The following is a 12,922-nucleotide window of genomic DNA, read 5'->3' as shown; positions in this document are numbered from 1 at the left end:
GGTAGTGCTAGTGTGTATGATTGGGGGTTGGTAGTGCTAGTATGCTAGTAGGGGGTCAGTAGTGCTAGTTTGTATGGTCGGGGATCGGTAGTGCTAGTATGTATGATGTGAAGTCGTTAGTGTTAATGTGTATAATTGGGGGTTGGTAGTGCTATTATGTATGGTTAGGGATCAGTATTGCTAATATGTATAGTTGGGGTAGTGCTAGTGTGTATGATTATGGGTCGGCAGTGCTAAGTGCACGTTACCTCTCCCTCTCCTGGCGCAGCTGGTCCTCGAGCCACATGCGCAGGCGGTGGTAGTAGAGCTGCTGGTCCCGCATGTGCATCACCTTGCGCCGCACCTGCACCACATACAGGATCTATTTTACTTTAGTATCATTCTACACCTATATTATTATACTTGACTATCTCTGTACTTTAACATGGACTAGTAACACCAGCTTCGAACAACTTTTTCGCTTGGCAAAACCGTCGTTAGACCTGACATATGGATCTGAATGTTGGACAGTAAAAGGGACGGATGAACGGAGACTACATGAGAATGTCAAGATGAGGTAACACGAATGGATAAGATACGAAATGAGTATATTGGAGGAAGTTTGAGAGTAGCCCTAGTGGTAGAGAAGGTAAGGAGTAAAATGTGAGCATGGGGGCATGTTATGAGGGATGAATCGCATGTTACAAGGAGAACGTTAGTTATGAATGTGGAGTTACACCGGTAAAGGTAGACAGAAAGAGATGGATGGCGTGAAAGGTGACATGATCAAGGAGTGATGACAGTTGACGTATGTTAGAGTAAGGAGGACAATAACAACATGAGGTGGCAAACGAGCAAGCGGCCACCTGAAACCGCCAAAATGGCGCAGCGACCGCTGCCATAGACATCCGCAATTGCAGATGCGTTGCCTACCCTTATACGATTAAGGAGGAGACACACATACAGAGGATATTTCCCCTTCCTATGCATCTCCTCCACCGTCAAATCCACTTCCACTCCCCATTCTCTCTTTATAAGAAAAGGGTGGTAAAGAGAAAGGGATTAAAATTAGGTCTCCGTCACCACACTCATCAGTACGCGGAATTGCTTCCACTTCACGCCTGTCTGTGGTCGTGGTATTACTGAGAGCCCTACAGTGCTAAGATGTTAAAGCGGGTTCTACTGATAAAAGTAAAACTACTCGACCAAATTCACTTCTTTCAGTATTAAAAAGCTACGTTATCAGTAAATGTGTCACCGCGAAGTGTCGTCACTGTACGTACCTCCTTGAACCGCTGCAGATGGTACTCTGGGCAGAGCGCGCGGCAGGGCTGGTGCGGCGGCGCGGGCGGCGGGGAGCCCGGGGGCGGCGGCGCGGGGGCGCAGCCCCCCACCAGCTGCGTACACACCTGCACACACTTCACTGTTACAAATTTCAATACAAATTATATCTATACATATAATAAATTTGGAGTGTCTGTAATATCAAAAGAAATATTCCAGATTTCTAGAAGATGTGTCTGCGTTGCTGATAAAAAAATCGCATTTAAGAATTTTTTTTGTCTGTCTGTCTGTCCGCAAGCCGCGTTTGTCCCGGGTAAACTCCAAAACGTCTGAGCCGATTTCGACCGGACTTTCACTGAAGGGGAGCTGACATAGATCCGCATGTTATGGGCTACTTTTTTTTAATCCCACGCTTTCATAATGGCGCCCGGAGCGCTATCTCTGGAATGAGTGGACCGATTTGGACAGGACTATGATTGAAAGATAGCTGGTAGAAAGTAAATGCACGCAGGAATATTATAGATGACTTTTTTAAAGTTTAGATGGATGTTTGTTAGAGTTTGTAGCCTAAACTGCTGAACTGATTTCGATGAAATTTGGCATAGACGTAGAGGATACTCTAGAAGAAGACATAGGCTACTGACTTGTGTTTTTTTTTTATTCTGAGCATCCGGAGTCGCGCGCGAAAGTAAGTCACAATTATCATTCTATCACATTTCATGCGACATATCACTATCTCGCTCCAACATTACCGTGGATAGCTTCTTCTGTCTGCGGTACACCTGCAGCTGTCGGCGATGCACTTCCGGCAACCGGCGGTACATCGACATCAGCTTCCTGTCCACCTCCGATAGACCGAGATCAACGCGTTTCCTGGAAAAAAATACAAATAAAAGAGCTAAATAAAAAACAAAAAAAAAGGTTTTGGTATGCAAGTGGTACCAACCACTAACAAACATCCATCCATCTAAATACATTTATAATGCGTAAGTGTATCATTAGTATGAAGTATGATACTACTAGCTTTCACCCGCGTTTCCGTCCGCGTGAAATTAAAAAAAAAAACAAAGTAAACAATCTATGTGTTCGTCCAGACTATCCTCTATATATATACCAAATTTCAATGACATCCAACAGTTTAGGCTACAAACTCAAACATCCATCCATCTAAACTTTCACTTATAATCATATATAAATTCTAACACGGCTAAACTCACGTGACACCGACAGTTTCGAACCCGTTGGGGGTCCTTCTTCAGGGTGAGTGATTAATCGGGTATACTCGCTAGCGCGTCGCGACGGTCACTGCGTGCCCTCGGCCTTCGCCCGCATCGCGCGTTTCCACGGGGCGGGGGGCGCGGGGGGTGCGGGGGGTACACTATTCACTATGTCCGTAGGCGAAGACGAGCTCGAAACTGACGTGGTGGTGTTATTATTATTAACGGGGGCACAAAATACACTTACAATGTCCACTAAGTTGTCTTCGACATTGTCGATCTTATTCCGCTTCGCATTCAGCAGCACGGGTTCCCACGCGGGTGGCAGAGCCCAACCCTTGTCTCTATTATAATTAGGCCGACGGCTGATTTCTATTGCCTCACGAAGCTTGCGGGATACAAAATGCTTCTCGCGGGCTAGCACTTTCACTTTGTCGAACCTAATATAATGTGACATATCGGAGGCAAGGGCATGTTCCGCCACCGCCGAGGCGTTGCTGTCGAGCTTGCGAATGCTCCGGATGTGTTCCGTGAGTCTAGTTTTTATGTTGCGCCCCGTTTCTCCGATGTAGTTCCTACCGCAATCGCATGGAATTTCGTAGACCCCAGGGCTGTCCAGAGGGTCCCGGTCTTTAGGGGACCGCAGTATTTTCTGTATTTGTGTCAGGGGTCGGAAATGGTCCTGATGCTATATCTCCGGTGTAACAGGTGACCAATTCGGTCCGTTATCCCCCGCACGTACGGCAAGTATGCCGGGACACGCTCAACATCCTGTGGCCGTCCTTTGCTTGATGTGTTTGCAAGGCGGTAACTCTGCCGCCAATTATAGCCGTTGCTCTCTAACACCTGTCGTACGTGTGACAATTCCGACTCAATAAACTGTGGATCACACAGCCGAAGCGCACGATTGATCAAAGTGCGTGGTACAGACGACAGATGTGAGGGGTGAGTCGGCTCTTAAGTAACGATCTGTGTTGGTCGGCTTTCTGTATACCGTATGTACAAGATTTCCAGTGGGTTCCCGCTTTACTAGAACATCCAAAAACGGGAGAGTTCCGTCCGTTTCCTCCTCCTTTGTAAATACAATCTTTGGATGTATACTGTTCAAATGGTCCAACAACAAGCTTAAGCCTTGTCTTGTAACAATGGCAAACACATCATCTACATATCTCCACCAGTAATAATAATAATAACACCACCACGTCAGTTTCGAGCTCGTCTTCGCCTACGGACATAGTGAATAGTGTACCCCCCGCACCCCCCGCGCCCCCCGCCCCGTGGTAACGCGCGATGCGGGCGAAGGCCGAGGGCACGCAGTGACCGTCGCGACGCGCTAGCGAGTATACCCGATTAATCACTCACCCTGAAGAAGGACCCCCAACGGGTTCGAAACTGTCGGTGTCACGTGAGTTTAGCCGTGTTAGAATTTATATAGTATAATGTCTCACGAAAGTTTTAATAAGTTAATTTATAATCATCCTAATATTAAAATGCAAAACTTTAGATGGATATTTGTTAGAGTTTGTAGCCTAAATGACTGAATGGATTTAGATGAAATTTGGTATATATGTAGAGGATAGTCTGGAAGAACACATAGATTGTTTACTTTGTTTTTTTTTTTTAATTTCACGCGGACGGAGTCGCGAGCGAAAGCTAGTATTAGTATAATAGTACAGATAATATCTAACAAGTTTTAACAAATTGTCCATACCTATGCGCATGCGCCGGCGGCGGGCAGTCTGCGCAGTGCCGCAGCACCCTATCCATGAGGCGCTCGATGCCCGCGATGGACCGCACGAGGCGCCGCACCGCGCCGCACAGCCCGCTGCCGGACCCAGACCCCGACCCTGACCCTGACCCTGACATGGATGTAGACCCCGAACTGGACTCCGAACCTGATACTGAAAAAAATACAAAAATGTAAGGTACAGTCGGGGAATTTGTCAGTGGTACGTGTAAAAACATTTGGTCTAACAGTGGTAGAGCCCGCTTTAACATCTTGGCACGAATGGGTAGGTTTTCCGGGTGTAATACCACGACCACACAGAAAACAGGAGAGAAGTGGGAGCAATTCCACGTTTCGTCTTATGAGTGTGGTGCCGGAGGCCTCATTTTAGTCTTTTCCTATCCACCCTTTTCTTAAGAGGAGAGGATAGGAAGAAAAAGTAGATTTGACGATGGAGACGCATAGGAAAGGGATATATCCTCTTTATTTGCGTTTCCTCCGTCGATTAAGGATAGGCAACGCATCTGCAATTGCGGATGTTTATGGGCAGTCGCTTCACCGTTTCGATGGATTCAGGCTCCTTACTCGTTTGCCAACTTACAATATAAAAAAACTAAACATTTTTTATAACAGTGGTAGAGCCCGCTTTAACAAGTTCACTATAGGACTCGCACAAGACAGATGTGAAGTGGAAGTAATTCTGCCTACACTCTGATGTGTGCCGGCTTAATAGTCTAGTAAGCGGTTTCGTTTGTCTCCGCATGATATATATCACAAACGAGCAAGCGGCCTGAATCCGCCAAAATGGCGAAGCGACTTAGAGATATACGCAATAGCAGATGCGTACGCTACTCTTGATCTACTCTTGACTAACTAGGCGCTCGACTACTATCATACTAATCATACTAATATTATAAATGCGAAAGTTTAGATGGATGGATGGATGGATGGATGGATGTTTGTTAGTTTGTAGCCTAAACGGCTGAAAGGATTTCGATGAAATTTGATATAAATGTAGAGGATAGTCTGGAAGAACACATAGGCTACTCAGTTTTTTTTTAATTCCACGCGGACGGAGTAGCGGGCGAAAACTAGTTTTATTATAAAAATTATTGTCATCATCATCATCTCCCCTGCCTTATCCTACTCCCCTCGGTCGGCGAAAAAAAAAATTATATAAAAATAAAAACTAAATAAAAAAAAATTATTGTAACATTTATAATTAAATCTTTTTTTGGTATACCGCGTGTTTCCGCGACTGTACTTTGTCATATTAAGTATACTTACGTTCATCAATCTCAGCATTGGAATCAGTCAGGTTGTCCGTCTTCACGAGATCTCGAGAAGATTGACTGTCAGGTGGTCTGAAATAAATTAATACTTATTATCTATACTATAAAGAGGAAATTTGTATATTTGTATGTATTGAAATAATAACTGATTTTAAAAATGATGGATGGATGTAAACAGTTTGTAGTAAACTACTGAACGGATCTTGATGATTGTCATACATGAAGTTTGGAAGTATATATAGGATACTTATTTTTATTTTAATTCCGGGCAGACGATGTCGCTGGGAAATGTTAGTCTATACTAATATATAGAGGAATGATTTTTGTATGTATTGAAATAAATCAAAAATTACTGGACCAGTTTCAATATTTTTTCGCCATTAAAAAGCTGCGTTAATAGTGAGTAACAAAGGCTGTATTTTTTTAATTTCACGCGGACGAAGTCGCTAACTAAACCTAGTATTAAATATGTTTTACAACTAAAATCACTCGATGGCCAAAAAAAAATACAATAAAAACGCATTTTTAATCAACAAAATTTTTCTAACAAAAAAACATTTAAAACCGTTTATTTGTTCTACCCTTTTTCTTTGTCTATTAAACTAACTATTTTATGAAACACTAACTATTCCTCCCGATTTTGTTCACGTGAAACTAAGCAATAGTAAAAATATAGCCTATATTATTGAGTGCTAATGTAGCTTTTTAACGGTGAAAGAATTATAATCGGTTCAGTATTTTTTGATTTATTTTAATACATACAAAAATAATTCCCCTTTTTTCTTTAACATTTCCCAGCGACTTCGTCTACCCGGAATTAAAAAAAAATAGTATCCTATATTTTCTTTCAGACTTCTGTATGACAATCATCAAGATCCATACAGCAGTTTACTACAAACTAACATCCATACATCCAATTATAGTAACATTTGTATATTTACTTGGCACCAGTCCCGTCTCCTTGCTGAAGTTCCCTGCACGAGGATTCTGGTTCCCCTTCACTTGGCGACTGAAAATGTATAAAAATTCAAGGTTAGAGTTTCCATTTTATTTACCCCTTACGTTTAACAGCGTGAAAATATATACCCTAAAGCATGTAAGTGTATGGCTTTTTATTTGAAAAATATTCACAAATATACTGTGATTACTGACATCTTACGTCACAAATCTAAATATTATAAATGCGAAAGTTTATATGGATGTTTGTTAGAGTTTGTACCCTAAACTGCTGAACGGATTTCGATGAAATTTGGCATAGACGTTTAACATAGTCTGGAAGAACACAGGATACTTGCTTTTCTTTCTTTTTGAATTCACGCAGACGGAGTCGCGGGCGAAAGCTAGTCTATACTATTATAATAAAGCGTAAACGCACACTTTGTTGCCTAAGATGTCAGCAATTACACCATATTTTTGAATAATTCTTTCTTTAATAAAAAAACCCTACACTTCACGCTTTAGGCTATATATTTTCACTCTAAACTTAGGCAGTAAATAAATTGTAAAAAAAACTTTTATATGGGAAAGAGACTATAAACTACAAGCCAACATTAAGGAATCAAGGTTATTGGTAACGGTAATTTTGACATTTGACAATTAGAGAATTTGACAAATGTAAACAATAAAAGTTATTATAATTTCATGTAAATGTCACAGAAGTATAGAAGGAAAACATCGAGTACATATCTGTAAAGAAATTCTAAGATATGTGTAAAGTTTTTTTTATATAACATAAGTTGGCAAACAAGCAAGCGGCCACCTGAATCCGCCAAAATGGCGAAGCGACTGCTCAGACATCCACAATTGCAGATGCGTTGCCTACCCTTATCCGACGGAGGAGACGCACATAAAGAGGATATTTCCCCTTCCTATGTATCTCCTCCGTCAAATCCACTTCCCCTTCCCATTCTCTTATAAGAAAAGGGTGGTAAAGAGAAAGTGACTTAAATGAGGCCTCCGGCACCACACTCATCAGACTGTACACGGAATTGCTTCCACTTCACGCCTGTCTGTGGTGCCCTGCAGTGCTAAGTTAAAGCGGGCACTACCACAGTAGTGTTGATGTCTAAATCACCCTTAGGGTAGGTGATGATGATATACCTTGTCCTCAGCATCCTCCGACTGCAGATGCGTGTTGTTAAACTCATTGACAGCTTGCATCATACCGAGGAAGGAGATCCTATAGTAGAGGTCACTGAAAAAAAAATACAATAAATATTAACTATAAAAATGCCGTTTTGTATGTGCTGTAATCATTAAAAGACTTTATTTATATGTATTTTATCGTCTTTAACATTCCTTCGATTGTTTTAGACACACATTTTTCCTAAAGTTATAAATAAATAAATAAAATAAATAATTAAGTAAATAAATATATATTACAGCCAGTATATATTAATTGTAGATCAAACCTTATCAATCCACAACAGTATGTAAATCATATAAATATTATAAATACAAAAGTTTAGATGGATGTTTGTTAGTTTGTAGCCTAAACTGCTGAACGGATCTCGATGAAATTTACCATAGATGTAGAGTAGTCTGGAAGAACACAAAGGCTACTTGCTTTTGTTTTTTAATTCCACGCAGACACTGCGGGCGAAAGCTAGTACAATACAAATCTTTCCCCTTTATAGTATTAGTATAAATATTCAATTATTGACGTCAGTTTGTCTGTGTTTTTTTATAATACAAGGTGGCAAACGAGCAAGCGGCCTGAATCCACCGAAATGGAAAGCGACCGCTGCACATAAACATCCGCAATTGCAGCGCTGCCTACCCTTCATTGACGGAGACGCACATAAAGAGGACATTTCCCCTTCCTATACGTCCCCTCCACAGTCAAATCCTTCTCATCCTTTCCTCTTAAGAAAAGGTTGGAAAGGAAAAGGGACTTAAATGAGCCTCCGGCACCACACTCATCAGACTGTACACGGAATTGCTTCCACTTCACGCCTGTCTGTATGGTCGTGGTATTACACCGGGCCTGCAGTGCTAAGATGTTAAAGCGGGCTCTACCACTGTCAAATTATTATAATAATAATTACCTTAACAGCTGCCGCCGCTGCTGAGCGCCGAGTGTTCGTGGATTCAGACAATCACACCAGTGACGGTAGCCCTCCCAGCCGCTCACTGCAACAAATAACATAGTAAATACATAAAATACTAGTACATGGGGTGTATATTTTATGTGTGGGGGGGGGGTGGCAACAGAGTAAACGATTACTTGAATTCAGCGTAATAGCGAAGCGACGGAGTATAGGCAACGAGCAAGGGGCTACCTAAACCGTCGATATTTGCAATTGCAGATATATTATCTACTCTTAATCAACGGTGAAGACAGACATAAAGAGGATATTTTCCCTTCCTATGCGTCTCCTTCGCCGTCAAATGGACGTTCCCTTTCCATCCTTCTTACTATAAGAGAAAGGGTTGAAAGGAAAAGGGACTGTAGTTGAGCCTCCGGCACAACACTCATCAGAGTGTACGCGGAATTGCTCCCACTTCACGCCTCTTTGTGTGGTTGTGGTATTGTTGGGGGCGAGCCCTTTTATGCCTCTACCACTGTTAAAAACGTGTGGTGTAGGTATGGTGTGGCGTGATGTGATGTGATGGGGTGTGCTGTGGTGTGGTGTGATGTGATGTGGTGGGGTGGGGTGTGATGAGGTGTGAAGTTATGTGGTGTGTGTGGTAACTCACAGTCCTCTGGGCTGGTCCTGGCCGCCATGTCCCGCAGACGCGCGCTGGTGCTGGCGCGCTGCTGCGGCGCGAGGAACCTGGCCAGCCGCCGCCGCGCGCGCTCGATCCACTCCTCGTCACCACCCTCCCTGCCTGTTATCTCCACCTATCACGTAGTACCAAATATTACATCATTATCATATCCACGAGTGAAAGGAGATATATCGACGGGTATATTCAGAATTTAAAATATAAAAAAAAAATAATGAAGTTTATGTTTTTTTTTTAATTGAAGACTAAATGGATCTAATGAACATATTACCTAATGGCGCTTAAAACAAATAGCCTTTCACCCAACGATACATATGTTTGTTAGAGTTTGTAGCCTAAACTGCTGAAGGAATCTCGATGAAATTTGGCATAAATGTAGATCATAGTCTGGAAGAACACATAGGACGGACGGAGTCGTGGGCGAAAGCTAGTAATATATATGCAGACTCATAATAAACATAGGAACTTTTTAAGTCATAAATATAAACAAACTAGCTTTCGCCCGGGACTCCATCCGCGTAGAATTAAAAAAAATCTAAGTAGCCTATGTGTTCTTCCTGACTATCCGATACGTCTATGCCAAATTTCATCGAAATCCGTTCAGCCATTTAGGCTACAAACTCTAACAAACATCCATCCATACATCTAAACTTTCGCATTTATAATATTAGTATGATACGTACTTTGAAAGTGATGGTAGAAGCAGCTTTGAAGTTTTCTAACAACTTGCAGAATCTCTCGACAGCATACCTATAACAAATAATTACAAATTCAAAGATATGTGAAGTCGCAGTTGACGTCCTAGTCACTAAGGATAGGTTTTGGCCCTTAGTGAGGATATAGTGAGCTGGTGATGATATACTCACTCCTTCTCAAATGGTCGCTCATAGGGTCGGCAGAGACACACTTTGTGGACGATATTCTGCATAAAATCGCTCTGTTCGCACAAACGACTCAGCTGCTCTTGGACTACTGCTTCACCTGAAAATGAAATTAAAATGTATTTTTACACAATCATTAAAAAATTATCACAGTCTGGAAGAACATAGTCTACTTTGTCTTGTCTTCAACAGTGGTAGGGCCCGCTTTAACTTCGCACTGTAGGCCTCTCAGCAATACCACGACCACACAGACAGGCGGGAAGTGGAACCAATTCCGCGTACACTCTGATGAGTATGCCGGAGTCTTACCTTTAGTCACTCTTTCCCACCCTTTATCTTATAAGAAAGTGATGGAAAACGAACGCAGATTTGACGGTGCAGATGCATAGGAAGGGGAAATGTCCTCTTTATTTGCGTCTCCTCCGTCGATTAAGGGTAGGCAACGCATCCGCTATTGCAAATGTCTATGGGCAGCGGTCGCTTTCCATTTCGGTGGATTCAGGTGGCCGCTTGCTCGTTTGCCACCTTATATTATAAATAAAAATCACTTTCTTATTTAATTCCAAGCGGAGTCGCGAGGAACAGCTAGTACATAATTTTAATATAATTGTACTGAGCAATTTTAATTTAACCACTCCACTAGACAACTCGCCAGGAATGCGTGCGAGTATCCCAACGACATTGACAGCTGTCAGAGATGTGACGTTTATGCCAATAATCTAGTGTTGCGCCAATTCTATAGCCAATACTAATTTTCTTCTTAACAATAAATACCTTCATGACCAAAGTGCAGTCTCTGCAGTCTTGCGATGTCCCACTCGGAGGGCGGCACCGGCGTGCCGGCGCGCAGCCGCAGCGCGCGCATCACGCCCGTCGCCGCCGACGTGTTGCCACCTGCACATCACACATGACACACCTGACACACATGCCACACATAACAACAATGACACATGAAATACTTTACACTTGACATACATGATACACTGGACACATATGACACCTGTGACACATATGACAACGTGACATTCATGACACTCGTAATAGGCATGACACACATGACAAATGTGATACTCATGACACGACACTTTATTTCATTACCATCCTCCTTATCCTACTCCTGTAGGGCGCAACATGTTATTTTCCTCTACATAACTCTATCATCCGTCATCTCAGTCATCAATCCCTTCTTGATCATGTCACCTTTCACGCAATCCATCCATCTCTTTCCACGTCTATGACACCGCTTCACTTATAACACAGAAATTAAACTACCCATATTCATCATCATCTTCCTCCTCATCCTACTCCTTGTTTGTGTACTTAATGTAAATTAGCGACCACACCAGCGCCTACCACTCCTTATGCCAGTCGACACATGACACGCATGCCAGTATACCAGTACGACAGTATACTTACTGTGCGCCAGCGACCACACGAGCGCGCGCAGGAAGCAGTGCAGCGCGGCGGCGTTGTGCGCCACGCACACGCACTGCCGGCAGTGGCAGCCGAACCTCGCGCGGTACCACCACTCTGACCGCACCGTCTCCACGCTCCTGGGCATAAGTAAACGTCTATAATGTACAACACGGACCCCCAAATGCAACAACCCCCAACAATAAACACCACGTGTAGAATGCACAGAACCCCGCAATTACAACACGGGCCCCCTAAAATGTATGTACCACCAATAATAAACACGAATCCCCCAAAATATATGTACAGCCACCCCACACTGTTACAACACGAACCCCCAAAACATTAATATGCAGCAACCCTAACAAATTTATTACAAAGGTAAAAATAAACGTGTAGCAACCCCCCACAAAATCTAACCGAACCCCCAAACGTAAACGTGTATAAACCTACCAATTCATCACAAACCCCCAAAAATAATATCAAACCCGTATACTATATTATTAATTAAATTTATATCCCAACAGTTTTTTTATTAGTCGTTATAACTAATCCTGTAGCGCGGGGTGCGGGGCGAGCGTTACGTGGGCTGATCACCGCTTACATAAATGACCCAACTTAGGTGAGGCGCAGTTATGCAAGGCGAGTTAATGCTTTTCCGAGGACCCTTGAGTGTTCAAGCAATGGTTGAAGCACCAAGAGTGCCTAGCGTAAGCACACCACGAGTAACCAGGCACACCAAGCTCGTCACATGCTCCCTTCAAGCTTGTCACGGCGGCCGAGGTCACGAAACCATCTATGTACATTGATAGCGGCATGTAAGTGAACTATGGCGCCATCTAGTGACAAGCGGCGTAATTGTTCAGTTGCATCAATGCATTATGGCGCCGCATGCACGATTTTACTACTCGGCATACGATGGCGCGAGTAGTCTTAATTTATCTTGTTACAATCCTTTATTTAATTCAATTAAGACACTTTTAATACTCTATTTTAAACTAAAAAGCATAAGGGCATAGCCATTTTCACAAACACAAACCCCCAATCAACAACATCGACCCCCAAACTCCAACACGGACCCCCTAACTATACTTACATTTCAGTACCGATGAGAGTATACATGAGAGCGCTGATCTCGCACCAGGACCTGAAGACACCAAGCAGCCATTCCTCGATCACCTTGAATCTGCTCACGTCTTCACTTTCACCTTCTCCTACACGATCTGCTTGAAAAAAACATCATAAATTAAAAAAAAATAATAAAAAAAAACAATATATAAAAATTGGATGTTCACGTGCGGCTTCATCCGCTTGGAATTATAAAAACTTTTATTGTTTACATTTGTCAATTGTCAATTGCAAATGTCAAAATGACATGACATGACAAACCTTGGCAATCTT

At 42.6% G+C, this 12,922-nt stretch overlaps 1 protein-coding gene across 4 annotated transcripts in view; it reads right to left on the bottom strand.

The window, feature by feature from the left end:
• LOC106105935 overlaps positions 1 to 12,742 on the bottom strand; it is a 41,658-nt gene extending 28,916 nt beyond the window's left edge. For 3 of the 4 annotated variants that reach the window (XM_013286426.1, XM_013286425.1, XM_013286428.1), the window contains exons 1-14: positions 12,618 to 12,742; positions 11,525 to 11,661; positions 10,883 to 11,002; positions 10,094 to 10,208; positions 9,911 to 9,977; positions 9,198 to 9,342; positions 8,546 to 8,630; positions 7,599 to 7,692; positions 6,440 to 6,507; positions 5,494 to 5,570; positions 4,192 to 4,381; positions 2,016 to 2,136; positions 1,263 to 1,388; positions 249 to 361 (exon numbers count right to left, since the gene is read on the bottom strand). In XM_013286426.1, coding sequence (XP_013141880.1) covers positions 249 to 361; positions 1,263 to 1,388; positions 2,016 to 2,136; positions 4,192 to 4,381; positions 5,494 to 5,570; positions 6,440 to 6,507; positions 7,599 to 7,692; positions 8,546 to 8,630; positions 9,198 to 9,342; positions 9,911 to 9,977; positions 10,094 to 10,208; positions 10,883 to 11,002; positions 11,525 to 11,661; positions 12,618 to 12,643 — 1,484 coding nt within the window. In that variant the 5' untranslated portion in view covers positions 12,644 to 12,742. The remainder of the gene's footprint in view (positions 1 to 248; positions 362 to 1,262; positions 1,389 to 2,015; positions 2,137 to 4,191; positions 4,382 to 5,493; positions 5,571 to 6,439; positions 6,508 to 7,598; positions 7,693 to 8,545; positions 8,631 to 9,197; positions 9,343 to 9,910; positions 9,978 to 10,093; positions 10,209 to 10,882; positions 11,003 to 11,524; positions 11,662 to 12,617) is intronic. The other variant, XM_013286427.1, reaches the window with a different exon arrangement.
• Between the last annotated feature and the right edge of the window lie 180 nt (positions 12,743 to 12,922).

This window comes from Papilio polytes, unplaced genomic scaffold (assembly GCF_000836215.1).
Source record: "Papilio polytes unplaced genomic scaffold, Ppol_1.0 DF822622.1, whole genome shotgun sequence".
Taxonomy (NCBI): Eukaryota; Metazoa; Arthropoda; class Insecta; order Lepidoptera; family Papilionidae; genus Papilio; species Papilio polytes.
Note: the sequence above shows the minus strand (reverse complement) of the source record. Positions and strands in the feature narration are given on the sequence as shown.